Genomic DNA, 15,955 nt, shown 5'->3' with positions numbered 1-15,955 from the left:
AAAAACATAGCAAATAATTTCTAGACTTCAGTTGATACAGTTTCAAATGATAAGGACGGTCAAACTTCGCAAGCAAAAGAGAGTTCAAGGAGAAACACATTATACAATACCCATCAAAGAGACAAAGACAATCAGAGTGCTGAGATCAGAGTTGTGATTCACGGACCAACCAACAGGTCCAACACACCGGGACTCTGCGAATCTGAAAACAGCAGCACCTTCTACATTTTTTATGTATGAATAGGTGCTGAGCCTAGCCGTGCAGAGGAGTGTTAAGTATAAGTAGATTGTCTGATCAACGCCTCCCCACCAACCAAACTAAGGATGTGGGTTCGGCTACATATTGCTCTCTTTACACCTGACTATGATAAAGAATTTTTTTTTATCATTCAGTATGATGAATGGCATGATGCTACTCTGAAGTCAATGTTAAACCATTTCACGCAGGGCCTCACCATGGGCACAAAATTGTCATCCTTGTCATTCTCGCTGCTGCTGCTGCTGCTGCTACTGTCAAGCAAGGCGAGCCTCTGATTGACCAATGCCATCTTCTGCTCCATCTTGCTCTTGACGGACTGGGAGCCAGCACCGGCAGGCCTCCCTCTCTTCCTCTGGAGAGGAACGAATTCAGTATCTGACTATCAAAGCAGAGGAACGAATTCAGGATCCGAATATCAATATGTAATTAAAGATCGACACTTTCGTTTCAGAATATCATCTAACAAAAAGTGGGGGAAATCTTCGGTTGCGAAAAGATTGAGGGAGACAAGGAGAATGATAAAACACAAAGTTGAACTAGAAAAGAAACAGAGATCGATAAACGTCAAATATTGCACCTAATCGATCAATAGGCAGGAAACAAATAATGCAAGAAACAAATAGCCGGAAACGGATGCACGATGCGACCAATCCACCAGGGGGAGAAGAATAGTAATTTGAGAGAAATCTGTGCTAACTGAACGTATGCAAAGAGGCCATGGGGGTTGTTTTCAAGAATCGCCTTTTCAAAAGCTACCTTACAGGTGAAATAAAATAAAAGAGGAAAAAAAGTGACAATTGTAAATTTATCACTATTTTAAATCATTATTGCAAATTTATTATTAAAATATTAAAAAATACCACTAAACCTATCATTCCATAGCATTCTTAAAAAAATAAAAAACCAGTGACAAATTTGCAAAAGCCCCGAAGGAAAAACTCAAATGCATAAAGCAAAACTCAAACAAACTGCAGTGTAAATGTGCCATTAACATAACCGGAAAAAAAAGAGAGAACAGATGAGCCATCAACAGACGATTCAAGGAAACCCTGACTGGGGAAATAACGAAGCCAATGACTGGGGAGCTTTGAGATAAGGAGGGAGAGGAACATACCTTAAGGGGCTGATCGATGGCCATTGCCTGTGCAGTCCTGGAGCTCGGATGCCTTGCGGGGATTTCCTCTTCACTGCGCTTCGCGATTGAGGTTTCAAAGTTGGAAATGTGGATGGGGCCTGAGCCACCGAGGAGGAGCAGCAGCGACAGCAGTAGCAGAGAGTATAAAATGGGAGTAAAGTAGAAACTAGAAAGCCTACCGTTCAGCTACAGTGACTGACTGATTTGACGGGACGCACGGCTATATCCATCTCTTCCAAATGTCCAATGGCGTTTTGATTTTAAAAAATATAAGTACTCATTTCCACGGCCATTTTGCCCCGCTTTTGCGATTAACTTTTTCAAAAGGGTTGAAACGAACGTTGAAACTGGGGAGATATTTCCTATTCGTATGGGTGAATTTGTGTCTTTAACTCTCTCTTCCTTCTTCTTAGGAAAATTTAAAAGCTGCAAAGTTTGGAGTAGGGGTACATGACCATCCCAATACTGGAGCAGTAGTCAAACAACATAGGCATTTTTTTTGGCATGGCATGGATAGAAAGAGGAATAGCGGGTGGTTTCATGCTTTCCAATTCCGTGTTCCATTATGTACTTACGGCAATAACCGGGCAGCAGTCAGCAGATGAGATGCTCGATTTGCTACTGTTGTCTTCTGCAAGGAAAAGCACCCCCCATCACTTGGGAGAGAGGGAAAGAAGATGTGGAATCTTATATCTATGCAGCCATACCACTTTATCACGATAGATCCGAACCGAAGTAAAGTACCACCTGTTATCTACAAGTCCTAAATGAATATTATAAATATTCCTAGTCAAATACGATTCCATAAGATGTCCATAAATATATATCACATCTTATACTTGTAATCTTGGACCATTCGTAATAAAATATGTTCTCCATAATATGTTACCTCTGTATTAGAGGATTTTTCACAATATCTCGTGTCTAATACTCGAACAAGTGGTATGACAATCTGGTTTGTCCTCCGCATGTTCGAGCTGCTACGTTCACACTCGATTCGCCGAGATTCATTGCACTCATCGTCTTTGCACCGTCTCCACTCTAGATTTCGTGTCGTCACACCTTGATTTCGCACCACCTTGTTGAGCACCACACCCCTAGGTTTCCTTTGCGCCACGACCATCCGTTGCGTCATGTTCATGCACCATACATCGGTTTTCGTCATCGCATTGCACGCTCCTAGGATTCTTTGTCGTCACGCTGCGCCCAGGATTCACGTGAACTTATGTCATGGAAGCGTGGATCGATCCACGCTTCCTAATCTTCAGGCGCTTGAAATCGTGGAGATGATTTCAAGCGACGTTGAACTGAAGAAGCCAACAAAGTTTAGCGATGGGGATTCGATTTTTGGCAGGATACTCCATCGGCGGGCTTAGAGGGAGCTCTTATGAAGGGAGGCCGGCCTGGTGGAGGAGGCGGGCGTGGGGGCGAAGCGGTGGTCGGCGGGGATGTCGTCGACTGCGAACAGCGAAGGACGACCGATGGGCGATGCCAGAGCAGGAACGAGTGGAGATGACTCAATAGATCCGGCGGTGGGAGTATCACCAGAGATGGGTGAAGGAGGACAGGAGGTGGGGTGCGAGCACATGGAGGCGTCACACGAGGAACATATCTGCTTTGGCAAGAGAAAGAAGAGAAGATGATGGTTATTGGATTTTGAGGTACGGAGGCCATCGTCTTGAACTAGCGTCATTTTCATACGATTGAAAATAATACTATCTTCATTCTCTTTTAGATGTAGTTTTAGCTTTTGAGGTACACAGAATAAGGCTACAATAAATTATTTTATGCATATCGTTTTATTCCTCTTGATTTCTTCAACATTCAATTAATGACACATAAAATACTAATATACTACACTTATTGAAAAAGTTTCACTTTTCAATAATTTTTAATATGAACACTATAATAAAATATTACTTTAAAAAACTAAAACGATATCTATCTAAAAATAAAATTAAATTCTTAAAACAACGTCAATTTAAAAATAGAGATTGTAACATCAAAATAGAAGGGAATGAAGGGCACGGTGCCCTTTACATGAGCAGCCCGTTCCACTTTACGCTTTTCCGCCTTGGCACGCAAGGTGTCCCGATCCCGGCATCCGTGCAGTGTGACCCCCGGAATTCCCGCATCGCCATCACACAACCAGTTGAAGCCTCGACCCCTCCTCGCCTCTCTCGCTCAGTCGCTTGCCTCAACACCAATCAACCAACCAGTTGAAGCGTCCAGGACTAGCGCAGGACCCGAGGTGGGTGACTTCCATCTTCGCTTCGCCTGCCCTGCTGTAATGTTTTCTTCTTCTTGATCGGTGCTTGCTGGCTGCTTCTGCTTCTTTTCCCTTTTCCTTGTCATGGGTGGATTTCTTGATGGAACAAGCCTTCCGCTGTGCTATCTATTGTTTTCTTGGTGGGGTTCTTATTTCTTAACCATGCGCTGGTGCTCCTGCTCCTGGACGGCGACGGTCAAGTTTATCTCCGGGCTTTCACTGTGCTAGTTAGCCCTCTCGGTTTCTTTCTTTTTGTCTGTTCTTGGTCTTGGGGTGATGGTCTCTCGGCTCCATTGGACCACCACGGCGTCACGCACGCATTGATTGCGGTTTGGGGCCGACGAGCACGAGTGAAAAGAACGTACTAGTAGTACTAAAAAGAAATGGAAAAAGAAGATACTTGCCGCGTTGGGGTTCTCCAAGAAGGTCGATTTTCTAGTACTCTTTTCTTTTCTTTTCTTTTCTTCTCTCCTCTTCTCTTTCAGTTGTTCTTGCCGAGGAAATGATTTCTTGTAAAGGTGCTTCTGTTTATGCATATGTTGTTCATGTGTTTCTGATCTTTGCCTTTACGGTTTGCGCAAATGAGTGGTCTTTCTTCTTGTTTGACAACTTCCAAACTCACAAAGATTACGATGATTTCTCGTTTTTTCCAGGTGCTTTTTGTGTGAAGTGATTAAAAGGAAGGATGGTTCTGAAGAAGCTGCTTCAGCTGTTTTGTGTCAAGAAGAAGGATCCCAAGAAGAATGGTGATTCACTTCAGCCTTTTGTTTGGATACTTCCCTCTTCAAAACAACGATCTCGCTTTTTGTCTCATCTGAGGGCAAATTGGCAATTTGTTCCGTGTCCCTTTCCGTCTATCAGCCCTGGATTGTTCAATTTGTGGGCATGGTTTTCTGGTGCCATGACACAGCAATCTAATGGCTGCCTTTCATTGGTGTAGTAGTAACATTTCAGATTTGCAATTCCACATGGGCAGTGCCACAGTAGGCCTGACTGAGCTGATAGACTGCATTATATGGATGCTGTCCCATATCTCTGTCCTAAGCTGGAATTATATACTCCATTTGTTGATGTCGTAATGACATTACTCATTACTCATTAACCTACATCCTGGATTTCAGCTTCTGCTTCACACTCCACTGTGAGTGTCACTGCAAATAAGAGTATTTTGGATCCCTGTTCAAGTGGGACTGGCACTGTACTATGGGTGCAAAAACATGAATCTGAATGCTCAAGCTCATCAATGGCAAGGATAGGACATGGAACTGAGATTAATGATTACAAGTCATTTAATCAATTTGATGTTGTTCAAGATTTCTCCGATCACCACTATGCAAAGAAATCACCGGGGAAGGTATGCTGTGCCATTTCTGCTATTGGATCCAACTGTAAATTTCTCACCTCAAATATGTGACCAGACCACCAAAGATTGGGTGAAGGCAATCCAAAGTGACTGGAAGCTTCTACAGAAAGATCTACCTGGTGAGTGCATGTTTTTATTTGATAAATCAGTACTGTCGTACTCATCAAATTATCAGTACTTTAACACTGGGTACAGTTTGGTGTTTCATTTCTTATTGTCGCCAAACAGTTTTTTATGCTGATTATATTTGATCAATGTTTCATTTCTTATTGTCGCCAAACTGACAAACTGTAGTTATAGAGAATTCACAGGAGACTATTGTGTATTGTCACCAAACTGACAAACTGTAGGTACAGAGAATTCAAAGGAGACTATTGTGTGTAGTGTCTATCCCATCATCGGTCATGGCATTTTGTTGACTATTAATTTTCCATAATAATCTTGTCATGCTAGCATATTGCACATGTTCAGAAGTAATTATTTTATATTAGAAAACGCATGAGCAGATGAAAACAATGCATGTCTATAAAATCATGTGCACTAGTGCAAGATACTATGCCACTTCTTGTGCCCGTCATGTCTTATGATTGACATTAGCACCTGATATCCTTATTGTTAATGGGAGAATTTGCACCTGAAATCAGCTTATGCGTTTTTTATTGCTAATAACTTGTACCAGTGTGGTTAAAATTATGCAGAATCTATATATGTTAGAGTTTACGAGGAGAGGATTGATCTGCTTAGGGCTGCTATAGTTGGGCCGGCTGGAACTCCATATCATGATGGACTGTTCTTCTTTGATGTCTGTTTTCCTTCTGAATACCCAAAATGCCCACCAGTATGTGACCGCTTCACACCAGCTTTCCTCTAATATTTCTATTGGCATAGCCACCCACAATCTTTTAAAAATTCTATCTGATGTGTGCAGAAAGTTCATTACCATTCGGGTGGACTTAGGTTAAATCCAAACTTGTATGCGAGTGGGAAAGTTTGCCTTAGCCTTCTGAATACCTGGTGGGGAAATGGGTGCGAGAAATGGGGCAAGTCAAATTCCACCATGCTACAGGTGTTGGTCTCCATCCAGGGCCTTGTCTTGAATGATAAACCTTACTTTAATGAGCCATTCTACAAAAATTCGGCTAACACAGCAGTTGGTGAAAAGAATTCCTTGGCTTACAATCAGACCGCCTTTCTGCTATCCTGCAAGACAATGCTGTATTCATTGTGGAAGCCCCCAAAGGTAGCCAAAGAAATCCTTCATCTCTTGCTTTAGTGTTATATATCAGCTATAGAAAAATAAAGAATCTCACCTGTCATAGTTATAGTCATCCAGGAAATTAACATACTGAGAGCCTTTCATTCCTGCAGCATTTTGAGAGCCTTGTTGCGCGCCACTTCCACGAGCGTGAGCGTGTCATTCTCGACGCGTGTAGCACTTACATGTCTGGCACAGTCGTTGGATCATCTGTCGGGAATGGCACCAAATATGCCTGTGACAAGTGCTTCGCAGACTTCAAGAAGTCGATGGCGCTCTACACGGAACATCTCAGGGCGGAGTTTGCTGCAAACAGAACTCGCGTACTGGAACTGAAAAGAGAGGCATCAACTGAAGATGAGATTGTGCCTACCAGCTAGAATTCTTTCGTCAGAACACCTCACCATTGCAATTCACTTGCCTTACTGAAAAGTGAAACAGCCAATAGGTTTTTGACAGCAAGCACTGCATGACCGAAGAATTGGTTTTTGTCTCTGGTTTAAGAATGTTCTTGTCAGACATTAGCCATTTCTGGTGATGGCATATCTATGTGATGACTAAAATTTAGCCCTATTCTGTGTCGATCTACTTAATGGTTAAATTCGTGTAACTTGAACAACCTTGATGCCATGGTAATAGAACCTGTTACGTTAGTTTGAATGTCGCTATGAAAGATATATCCTGTTTTTTAGATAACGGGATACTTTATTATTTCAGCCTCTACATCAAAAAATACATATAGCCATTTATTATTACACTGTCAAAAAAACAAGACACTTTGACATAAGATAAAAAAAAGCCTTCAGGAAACACATAAGACGAGCTAAAGACTTTAACACAAATTCTGTTGTTAAACATCCACCTATGTTTGGCAAAAACTTTCATCACTATAATATCCAAAAGGTGACATGCAATCTTCAAGTAGAGAGGTTCGTCTCCCTTCTGCAAACCAATCCAGAAACACGCCTCTAAAAACAACCTGCATAGGAGAAAGAACTGGTATTTTATCAAAAACTACCTCATTTCTATTCAACCAAATGGCTCAACATATAGCACTTGCTCCCAACAAAAATTTGTTTCTGTAGATTATGATTGATCCCTTCTAACCAAGTATCCAATATATTCACAATACTAGTTGGAGGACTCAAACTACACGATGTTTGAACAACCCTCCAAATAAATCTAGCGAAGGGATCATCGAAAAATAAATATTGTATAGATCCATTAGCAGAATAGAAACAACATTTTAGACTACCCTTCTGTTGTTTTTTTTACTAGATTATCTTTTGTTAAAATTACTCTTTGTTGCAAGTACCAAAGAAAGATCTTAATCTTCAGAGATACCTTTAGCTTTTTTGTTGCAAGTATCAAAGAAAAATCTTAATCTTCAGAGATACCTCTAGCTTCTAAATAATATTCTTATCGGGAATCACACCATTGTTGATTAAAACCTTATACATAGATTGCACTGAAAAGATAACGTTCTATGTAAAGACCACCTAAAGGTATCATGTTGGTCATATAGTTCCACATTATACATAGATCTTGTTGCACTGGCTAAACCTGTTCCACTACGATGAGTTACACAAATTGATTTTTTTTTTGTTGCACAAAACAGTTTTTGATACTCGAACATAACTAAATTAACGTAAATTGCAAGACTGGTGCACATTCTCGGTGGCAGCCTGCATATCTTCAGTCAAGAGTGATTTGCAGGACATAATAAACTTGAAGTAGCAAAAAGAAATTGTACCGACTAAAAGGTGCAGGCCCATTCTAGATCAAATGCAATGAACTGTTGTTATCGTTCACAAGAGAAATTTCTTATCCGCAAAAGCTATCTGCACCCGTCAGTTCAGAAAGAAACAGCACAGGTAAAAACTTGCATCATTCATTAGCTGCAGCAGTAAAGAGGAACAAGAGTAATGACAACAATACGGACATCTGTATCTATGGTGTTCAGTCCCAGTAGTACCCAAAATTGACGGGGTACAGATCTAGAAGTACTCAAAATTGATGGGACAGTCGCCGGTCGTTGCTGACTTAGCTGCAGCAGAAGTCTCCGGCGCCGTTGTACTCTCTGGCGGCTTCTTCTCCTTAGATCCAAACTGACTGAAGTCTACAGGGTCAGGGACAGAAGGTGGATGAGCACCTCTCACAAGTGCCCAGTTGACCCCCTCAAAGAATGGATGCTGCTTGATCTCAGTGGCACCCCTCTTGGTTGCAATTCTCTTCTGAGGGTCCTTCACCAGAAGCCCGCGGATAAGGTCACGTGCGACATTGCTCACAGGTGGGCTGTCAGGGAACCGCAGTGGCAGCTCCACCACATTGCAGAGCGTGGCACGGTTGCTATTCCCCTTGAACGGCGTCATGCCATGCAGCAACTCATACAAGAAGATGCCGAAGGTCCACCAGTCCACTGCGTTGCCGTGCCCCTCTCCTCTGATGATCTCCGGTGCAAGGTATTCATGAGTTCCGACAAATGACATTGACCGTGCGTCTGTCGGTTCGGCATTGAACTCCAGAAGTGATCCATTGAGGCTGAAGTCCGATTTGGTCTTGCGGTTCCTCTTGGGGAGTATGCGTGGAAAGAATGCTGATGGCTGTATGCAGCCTTGGCTGACACCCTCAGCGTGGACTAGGCCTTTCTCGACGCCATCGGCGCCTGCATGGACCGACGAGGATTTGACTAACATCGGGCTGACAGAACACCGCAGTGACAGGTCAAAGTCAGACAGCATGATGTGCCCCCCATCGCGGACCAGAACATTTTCTGGTTTCAAGTCTCTGTAGACAATGCCAAGCATGTGGAGATATTCAAGTGCAAGCAACACCTCAGAGGTATAAAATCTGATCAAAACAACCAGGGAAAGAGAACTAGGATAAGCAAATGTTATATCTCGATGTGCAACAGTGAACAACACATTACATGGAACATTGTCAAGGTAACAAACAAAGAATACTAAGGTGCTATGAGATGAACCAACCTGGCTGCTTGCTCATTGAAATGCTTGTTAGGTTGCTTCTGTCGAAGCGAATGGAGGTTGCCACCACAGCAATACTCCATGACAAGACAGTAGAACTTATCGGTCTCAAAATGAGTGTATAATGTGGGTAGGAACGGGTGATTAAGAAGGCCGAGGATTTCCCTCTCAGTTTCTGCCCGGATCAGCTTGTTCCTGCTGATGAGTGACTCCTTGTCCATCACTTTCATTGCGAAAAATGTGTCTGTCCCCCTGAGCTCCACAAGGTAAACACTGCCAATATCCCCATAACCAAGGCGCTTCAGAAGCCTGAAGTGGATAAGGCTGAGAGGGGAGTCCCTGCAGTTCGCCAATTGGATGGCCTCCCACCTGCAATCGCCTCCAGTATGCCGCTTGATCTGACCAGTACTGCAACTATCCAAGCTGTTACTCCTAGAAGTGCCAAAGCTGCCTTGACGAACGGTTATGGAGGAGCCACCATGTTTCTCATCTTTGGCATTGTCGCTTTTCACTGCTGCTTCCATTGGTGTGGCAGCTGTTTCAGATACTGTTGTCAGCACAGCATTTGTTGCCGTATTTGGCGATGTTTTGTCAGCTGGATCAGACTTCTTGTGGCGTGATTTCTTATCGGAAGGGATATGCGAGTGCACTGCTGGTTTGGAGGCCGTGGATGGATTGGCTGACAAGCCAGATTGATTCCGCGCCAAGGCGCCATTGGACTGGGTATTCCCACGAGTATTGAAATCCATCTTATGATTCGCAGTGGACAGCTTGCTGTATGACATGAAGTTCATCTGCAACTCCACAAGATAGTAGCAAATCAGGGCAGACAATAACAAATGTGTAGTATGAGTGGAATCAGTTCTTGTAGAAGAAATGGGCACAACGTGGATTATTTGCCCAAGTCAAATAGATCCACGCAGACTTTTGGCAGGACGCCATGGATCAATCATTTCAATTGGCATTACCCATCACGCACCCAGGTCAAACTAGCATGTCGACATGATCCTTGGTGGAATCAAGCAAGCAATTCGTAGAAGGAGCATGCAAATTGAGGCATTGAACCATCTAGAATAGTAGAATCTAGACGGATAGTCGATTATCCATTATTCCTCATTTTGAGAATACATGGAAAGTTGAACATCATCTGGTTGTAAGGTTACTTTTACAACTAGGGCGGTTATGCATTCTGAAATCAAGCTCCAATCCTAACGAATCGAAACAAGAAACCATTTCAGCATGACGAAGCAGGAAAAACGAACCTAGGGGATCATATATCGACGAGCGACGCCGCCTTGGCCTTCAAACGGCAGGCCGAGAAACCGTGACGGGAGATCGGAGAACAAGAACAAGGCCCGCCCCCATGGGACCCTCGGGAGCCCGAAGCGGCGGACGGTGCGTGGGAGGGGGAGGGCGCGGTGGACGGGGGAGCGAGGAATAGACAGGAGCGGACGGCTGGCGAGGGAGGGCATTGCTAAATTTATGAGAGGCGCGCGCGCGGGCGTGCAGCAGGAAGGGAAGGAGTGGGAGGGGTGTAGGGCGGCCAGCGGAGGGAGGAGGACGGGGTCGCCGGAGCGGACGCGCGGGGGGCGGTGTTTCCAACGCGCGCCAAGGGCTCCGCCTCCGGACGTCTGGCGGGGGCCCAATCAACCCCTAGCCACCGACCCATTTTGAAGAAATTTCCCTTTTAGGTAGGTATTGCTTGCTGGTGTCCGCTGGGCATGCGCGGCTCCAACGGGTGCATTTAGGAGTGCCATCCCAGTCCCCTGGCTCGCCACCGAGCTCTCTCCCTCGATCGACCACTTTCTCACTCTAGCCACCTCTTTTCTCCTTCCGGCTTCCTCTCTCTTAGGTCGCACCTTCTCCCGATCTCGCTCTCTCTTTTCTCTCTCTGCCCATGCTCGTGCCACCCATGCCGCTGCCGCCATGCAACTTGTGCGCCCGTGCACGTGCGTGGACAGAGCATTGCACCCATACCGTGGGGAAATATCGCTGTCAGCCACCGTCCTATTCCTCAAGACCAGCACGACGTGCCCGCCGCCTTACTACCGCTTTGCCTCGCTCTATAAATAGAGCGGCCCGCCCTCTCTCTATGTTTCCCCACTTCGCCACCACCACCGTGCCGCCACTATCACCATTGCTCGCCACTATAGCTCACCGTCGCCGATCTATCACCCGTGTGCTGCCGAGGAGCCCTAGGAGGACACTGCCATCCCTGTGCCACTCTCCGTCGATCAAAAGTTGATGGGAGGCTGCTCGTGCCAGACGCCGAGCCACTCCGCCGCTACTACACCATCGCTTCACCGACCGCCGTCCAACTTCTCGCCGTTTTCAAGCGTTGTGAGCCTCCCAGTTCCCTCACGAGCCCTCCTAGTTAGCATGTAGTTGTTCCCGCGCTTCCTTCTTGCACGTAGTCGCATGACACCGAGCTTTTGCTCCACCGCAGTGCTTTAGCTTGCCGCCGATGTGCCTTTTTGTCTCTATGTATGTGGTCCAGCCATTGTGCCGTGTAGCAAGGAGTGCTAGGCTCATTTTTCTTGCAGGGATATCGTGTGTAGTCTAGGGAAGATCTTGCCCAAATTTCTCGTGTCGCCGTTGTCTACCTCGGTCGATATCTGGTGCTGCTCCAGTCCTGGCCCGCCATTGATGCGCCCCTTGTCGAGTTCCCCGTAGCTCGTAGATAGCCGGTGTTAACTTCCCGTCATAGAACTCTGGTGGCATCACATTTCTATTGAGTTCGTCGACGTGACTTCGCCGAATCACTCATCTCCGTCCTATGTTTCCCCATCGCCACTCTACTCCGACTATGCCCTAGTGGGCTGACCTAGCTCAGTAGCCCGCTAAACCGGCCAGCCCAACTTGAGTGGGCTAAGTACTTTGCAGCCTAGTACCATGCGGCCTAAGCCCAAGCCTAGGCCAGTCCAAGTCCATTTCTACCCAATCCCAGCTATTATGCATATGGGTCTGAGTTACTGTTCATGTTGGTCCCACCCATAAATAGTTTCATTCATTATTTTCTCGATTTATATTAGATTAAATCTTCAGGGAGTCATAACTTCTCCATTCTGACTCCAATTTTGATGATTCTTTCGCCAAAATTCATCTAAAATTTTGAGATCTACCTATCTGCCACAGTGTGATATCCCATAAGGATCATTTAGCTTTCCATTTGGTGTTATTTAGTTCTTCTCTAGTATAGAACATCAATAATCATAGTTACAATTGAAAACCGTCAAAATTCTACGAGTGCTACACGGGAAGTGTTAGGAGCGAGGAAGATCCTGACTACAACTAAGATCTTGAAGAAAACCTCATAGAAGGCAAGTCATATCTCCTTGATCATATTGAACCTATATTTTTAACTAATCTACATGATCAACTAAAACTGGATTTATATCGCATGTGCTATGTATTGCGTTTTTACAAACTGTTTATGGTAGTTAATCCTATCAAACACTTGCCATGTCATAAATATTATCATCTAAAATACGTATCACCCTAGGACTATCTGTTGTTATCTATATTAATAACAGATGATGTCTTAATATCTAGCATGTTTAAGATTAAATACATCTCTTCGGATGCGTCGCTTTCAAAATACGTCTCTTCAGATACATTGCTTGATCGTTATCAATGTTGAACTCATATACCATGAATACTTGATGACTATGAATTTCGTGATTGTGGTGAGATCCTTTATGTTATGTGGGATATGACAGGTGATATGTAAAAATAGGTGAAAACTGTTTTAGCAAGGGCATGTGGAGTAGTACTCTGGACGAGGATTCTCCTAGGGGCTTGAGTTATCTCTGTGGTATTCATTGCCAGAAGGTAGATGTCATGATAGCTTAAGGACCGAGTCATTTCACTGCCATGCTTAAGCAACCCCTGTGCAACCACGCGTCCTGAATGGGCAGGACTTGACTTTTCTTCACTGGACTGGGTTGGACATCATACTAGGAGGCTAGGGAGCAGCGAGGAGCCAAGTGTCCATCTGCCCTCTATCTCAGCATAGCTAATCTGGCATGTAGTCCAAGGACTTTAGAACTTGGGATATCTCGTAGAAAAGCCCGGTACGAAAGGTGATTGAAGTGTCTCGATATGATTCGCTCCTCCGCTTACAACTGTTGAAGGCTAAGCATATCGCATGGATACAGTGTACAACCTCTGCAGAGTATAAACCTATTCGAATAGTCGTGTCCACGGTCATGAACATGCTAAGACATAATCTTTTTGACTAGACTCCGGGTGCGTGTGTTTTGATGAGTGAGTGTTGGGCTAGATATCCATGTGATGAGGTTACTGGCTCAATCTGCTAGAAACTGTGTAGTACTAGAGGTACACCAGAGATGATGGAAGGGACTACGGACTGAAGTGTAGCCCCTCGCAGGACCGAAAAACCTTCAGATATAACTTATTACTGTTTTCTGGATTTAAAACTATTTCAAAAACTTTGTTACCAGATTACCTTGTTTAAAACTATTTCAAAAACTTTGTTATCAGATTACCTTATTTTAAACTATTTCAAAAGCTTTGTTAATAAGTTACCTTTGTTTCAAAAGGTTAACAGTAGAGAATATAACTGGATACCTGCATAAAACCTGATTTACGCTTAAAATTATACCATAAAGCCTTATCCTTGATTCATATATTATGCATCTATCAACCCCTCGAAGTAGTATAGGACTTGTTGAGTACCTTTCGTACTCAGTTTTGCCGCTTTTAGATTGTTGAGATCAACCTCAACCTCAACCTAGATGAAGTCAAAGAGAAGAAGTCTAAGGTCGTGTCCGCACCAGAGTTGCCTGTGGCATTGGGTTGCATCGTTCGATTCGCTCCGCTATGATGTTGGCTCTTCTACCTAACTGGTCTGCTGTGGATCCTTGTCCATAAGATCATCTTTTGCCCCTTTCAGGTAATTATTTTATTCGAAGTATGTTTTTGATATCATTTTAGAGAATTCTGTGTGTATCAGCTACTTGATCCAGGGACTGATATATGAGGCACAGAGGAGTATGAGGTTGGGGTCCTGACACTGCCTGCCGATCTTAGTGGTTGCCCCGTCATTGCGCAAAAAATGTCACTTCCGCCATACGCTAGTAACATCGTCCAGAGATCCAGCACGAAGAGACCATATCGCCAAAGGATCAAGGTCTACCACTTAAGGTTACGCTAGTAACATTTTGTTGTGTTTGGATTACCGGATGTACATCTAACAGTGTTATCTTCTGGGCCTCCATCTTCGTCATGGTGCGACGTAGAGGTGGTGCGGCTGTAGGAAGTGTGATTGTGAGGCGAGTGGATCTTGTCTTCTCCGTTATTGTCTTCGGGTGGTGTGATCAGATCCATGGCCAGGTGATTTGCACGGGGTGCGTCCCCGGCCAATGGAAGTAGGGTTTATCTTTAATTTATTTTGTTTCTAGTGTCCTCTTTGCAAGTTGGCTGGGATACTCTCCACTCTGTATCCTTTGCGTATGTACCCATACTTGTACTCATCAATGTACATTTTTGTTACTATTTAATATAAGCGAGTACTAGTTTTAAAAAAAGACCTTAGTTTAGCTCATGTTTTTTTCCACTACGCCTAAAATAATCTATGCATTTTTCTTGTTGCAAGGCAAATGCTCGGAAACCTAGCTTATTCAAATTAAGGTGGTTCTCTATAAAGCATCAAATAAATTCGGATCGTCTAGGAGACAAGATTGATAGGATGAACCTATGATATACCATCATCACATCATTCCTCACAAGTACATAGTAGAGTACACGAGGAATGTTGTGATCCGACCAAGACGTATATTATAGACGAGTAGAATAGACTGAGCGGATACAGTAACTTTGAAAAGGAGAGTGTTTGGTTGTTTGTATATGCGGATGTAATAACTCTACATATACAGATGCAATGACCATGTGAATGTGTTTGGTTGCCTATACGAACAGTAGTGTAGTAAATACAGTACATCCACCGAATCATGCTCCAGAACTTGATTCGAACATATCCACTGGCTAGGCTCCAATAGTATAAGTGCATTCGCAGATACAGGAAGAAACAATATATACAAGCAATCAAACGATCTTCTCCGATACCGATAGAGTTAGGATGACATTAGGCCAACTCCAACAGAGTCTCCAAATTTGCAGATTCGGGTGTTACAGTACTTTGCGGTCTACTGTAACAGTACTGTAGCATCTCCAACAGATCCCGTATCCAATGCTATAGTACGGTACAATGTTGCGGAGGGAGTATGGAGCTGTGAATTTGCCGGAGCACTGTAGCAATACTTTTTTACTGAGGCTGCCAGTGGGCCCAGAGGGAGGAAAACACTATCGGGGGTACTGTACCAGTACTGTAGACAGAGGCCGACCGTGGATCTGGAGGGAGGAAAAAGAGTAGTAGAAGGTAAGAAATAGGGTAGCTGTTAGAGATAAAAAATAGAGAATGCTATAATAGTGATAGGGGATGCTGTAATAATATTTTTGAGGATAAAAATTTAAGATAACTATTAAAGATGATCTTATACAGACAACCAAACACTCTAAATGCAGCTGGGCAGAGGATGAGTGTGGGCCAGCCCCTTTTGTTTTTTAGTCACGAAATGACATGGAGATTCAAAACATTCAAACCCTGGCGCAGCGACTGGTTTCCTGCCGGTGGGGTCAGCATCTGTGATCCACGGCAGCAGGAGCGGG

The 15,955-nt window shown here is 44.0% G+C and overlaps 3 protein-coding genes across 7 annotated transcripts; 1 reads left to right on the top strand and 2 right to left on the bottom strand.

The window, feature by feature from the left end:
- Window positions 1-63: 63 nt before the first annotated feature.
- LOC133887095 (B3 domain-containing protein Os01g0234100-like) lies at window positions 64-1,489 on the bottom strand. Its single transcript, XM_062327015.1, has 2 exons — window positions 1,374-1,489; window positions 64-638 (listed from the first exon to the last, which is right to left on the bottom strand). Exons 1-2 carry the CDS (start codon window positions 1,395-1,397, stop codon window positions 390-392), a joined length of 273 nt encoding a protein of 90 aa, XP_062182999.1. The 5' UTR covers window positions 1,398-1,489; the 3' UTR covers window positions 64-389.
- Window positions 1,490-3,538: 2,049 nt separating this feature from the next.
- On the top strand, window positions 3,539-6,992 carry LOC133928528 (putative ubiquitin-conjugating enzyme E2 38). Of its 5 annotated transcripts, none has more exons than XM_062375154.1 (7): window positions 3,539-3,645; window positions 4,334-4,409; window positions 4,785-5,017; window positions 5,082-5,145; window positions 5,725-5,864; window positions 5,955-6,266; window positions 6,395-6,992. In XM_062375154.1, the coding sequence occupies exons 2-7, from the start codon at window positions 4,349-4,351 to the stop codon at window positions 6,659-6,661; spliced, it is 1,077 nt and encodes a 358-aa protein (XP_062231138.1). In that variant the 5' UTR covers window positions 3,539-3,645; window positions 4,334-4,348; the 3' UTR covers window positions 6,662-6,992. The 5 variants fall into 5 exon arrangements, with proteins under 5 accessions (XP_062231138.1, XP_062231060.1, XP_062230916.1 ...); XM_062375076.1 differs by having other exon boundaries at window positions 3,553-3,645; window positions 4,317-4,409; XM_062374932.1 differs by lacking the exon at window positions 3,539-3,645 and adding an exon at window positions 3,676-4,089 and having other exon boundaries at window positions 4,317-4,409.
- Window positions 6,993-8,139: 1,147 nt separating this feature from the next.
- Window positions 8,140-10,889, bottom strand: LOC133887086 (serine/threonine-protein kinase RHS3-like). The gene is made up of 3 exons (XM_062327005.1): window positions 10,528-10,889; window positions 9,269-10,059; window positions 8,140-9,131 (listed from the first exon to the last, which is right to left on the bottom strand). Exons 2-3 carry the CDS (start codon window positions 10,057-10,059, stop codon window positions 8,279-8,281), a joined length of 1,644 nt encoding a protein of 547 aa, XP_062182989.1. The 5' UTR covers window positions 10,528-10,889; the 3' UTR covers window positions 8,140-8,278.
- Between the last annotated feature and the right edge of the window lie 5,066 nt (window positions 10,890-15,955).

The sequence above is a fragment of the Phragmites australis genome, chromosome 1, assembly GCF_958298935.1.
Source record: "Phragmites australis chromosome 1, lpPhrAust1.1, whole genome shotgun sequence".
NCBI lineage: Eukaryota > Viridiplantae > Streptophyta > Magnoliopsida > Poales > Poaceae > Phragmites > Phragmites australis.
Note: the sequence above shows the minus strand (reverse complement) of the source record. Positions and strands in the feature narration are given on the sequence as shown.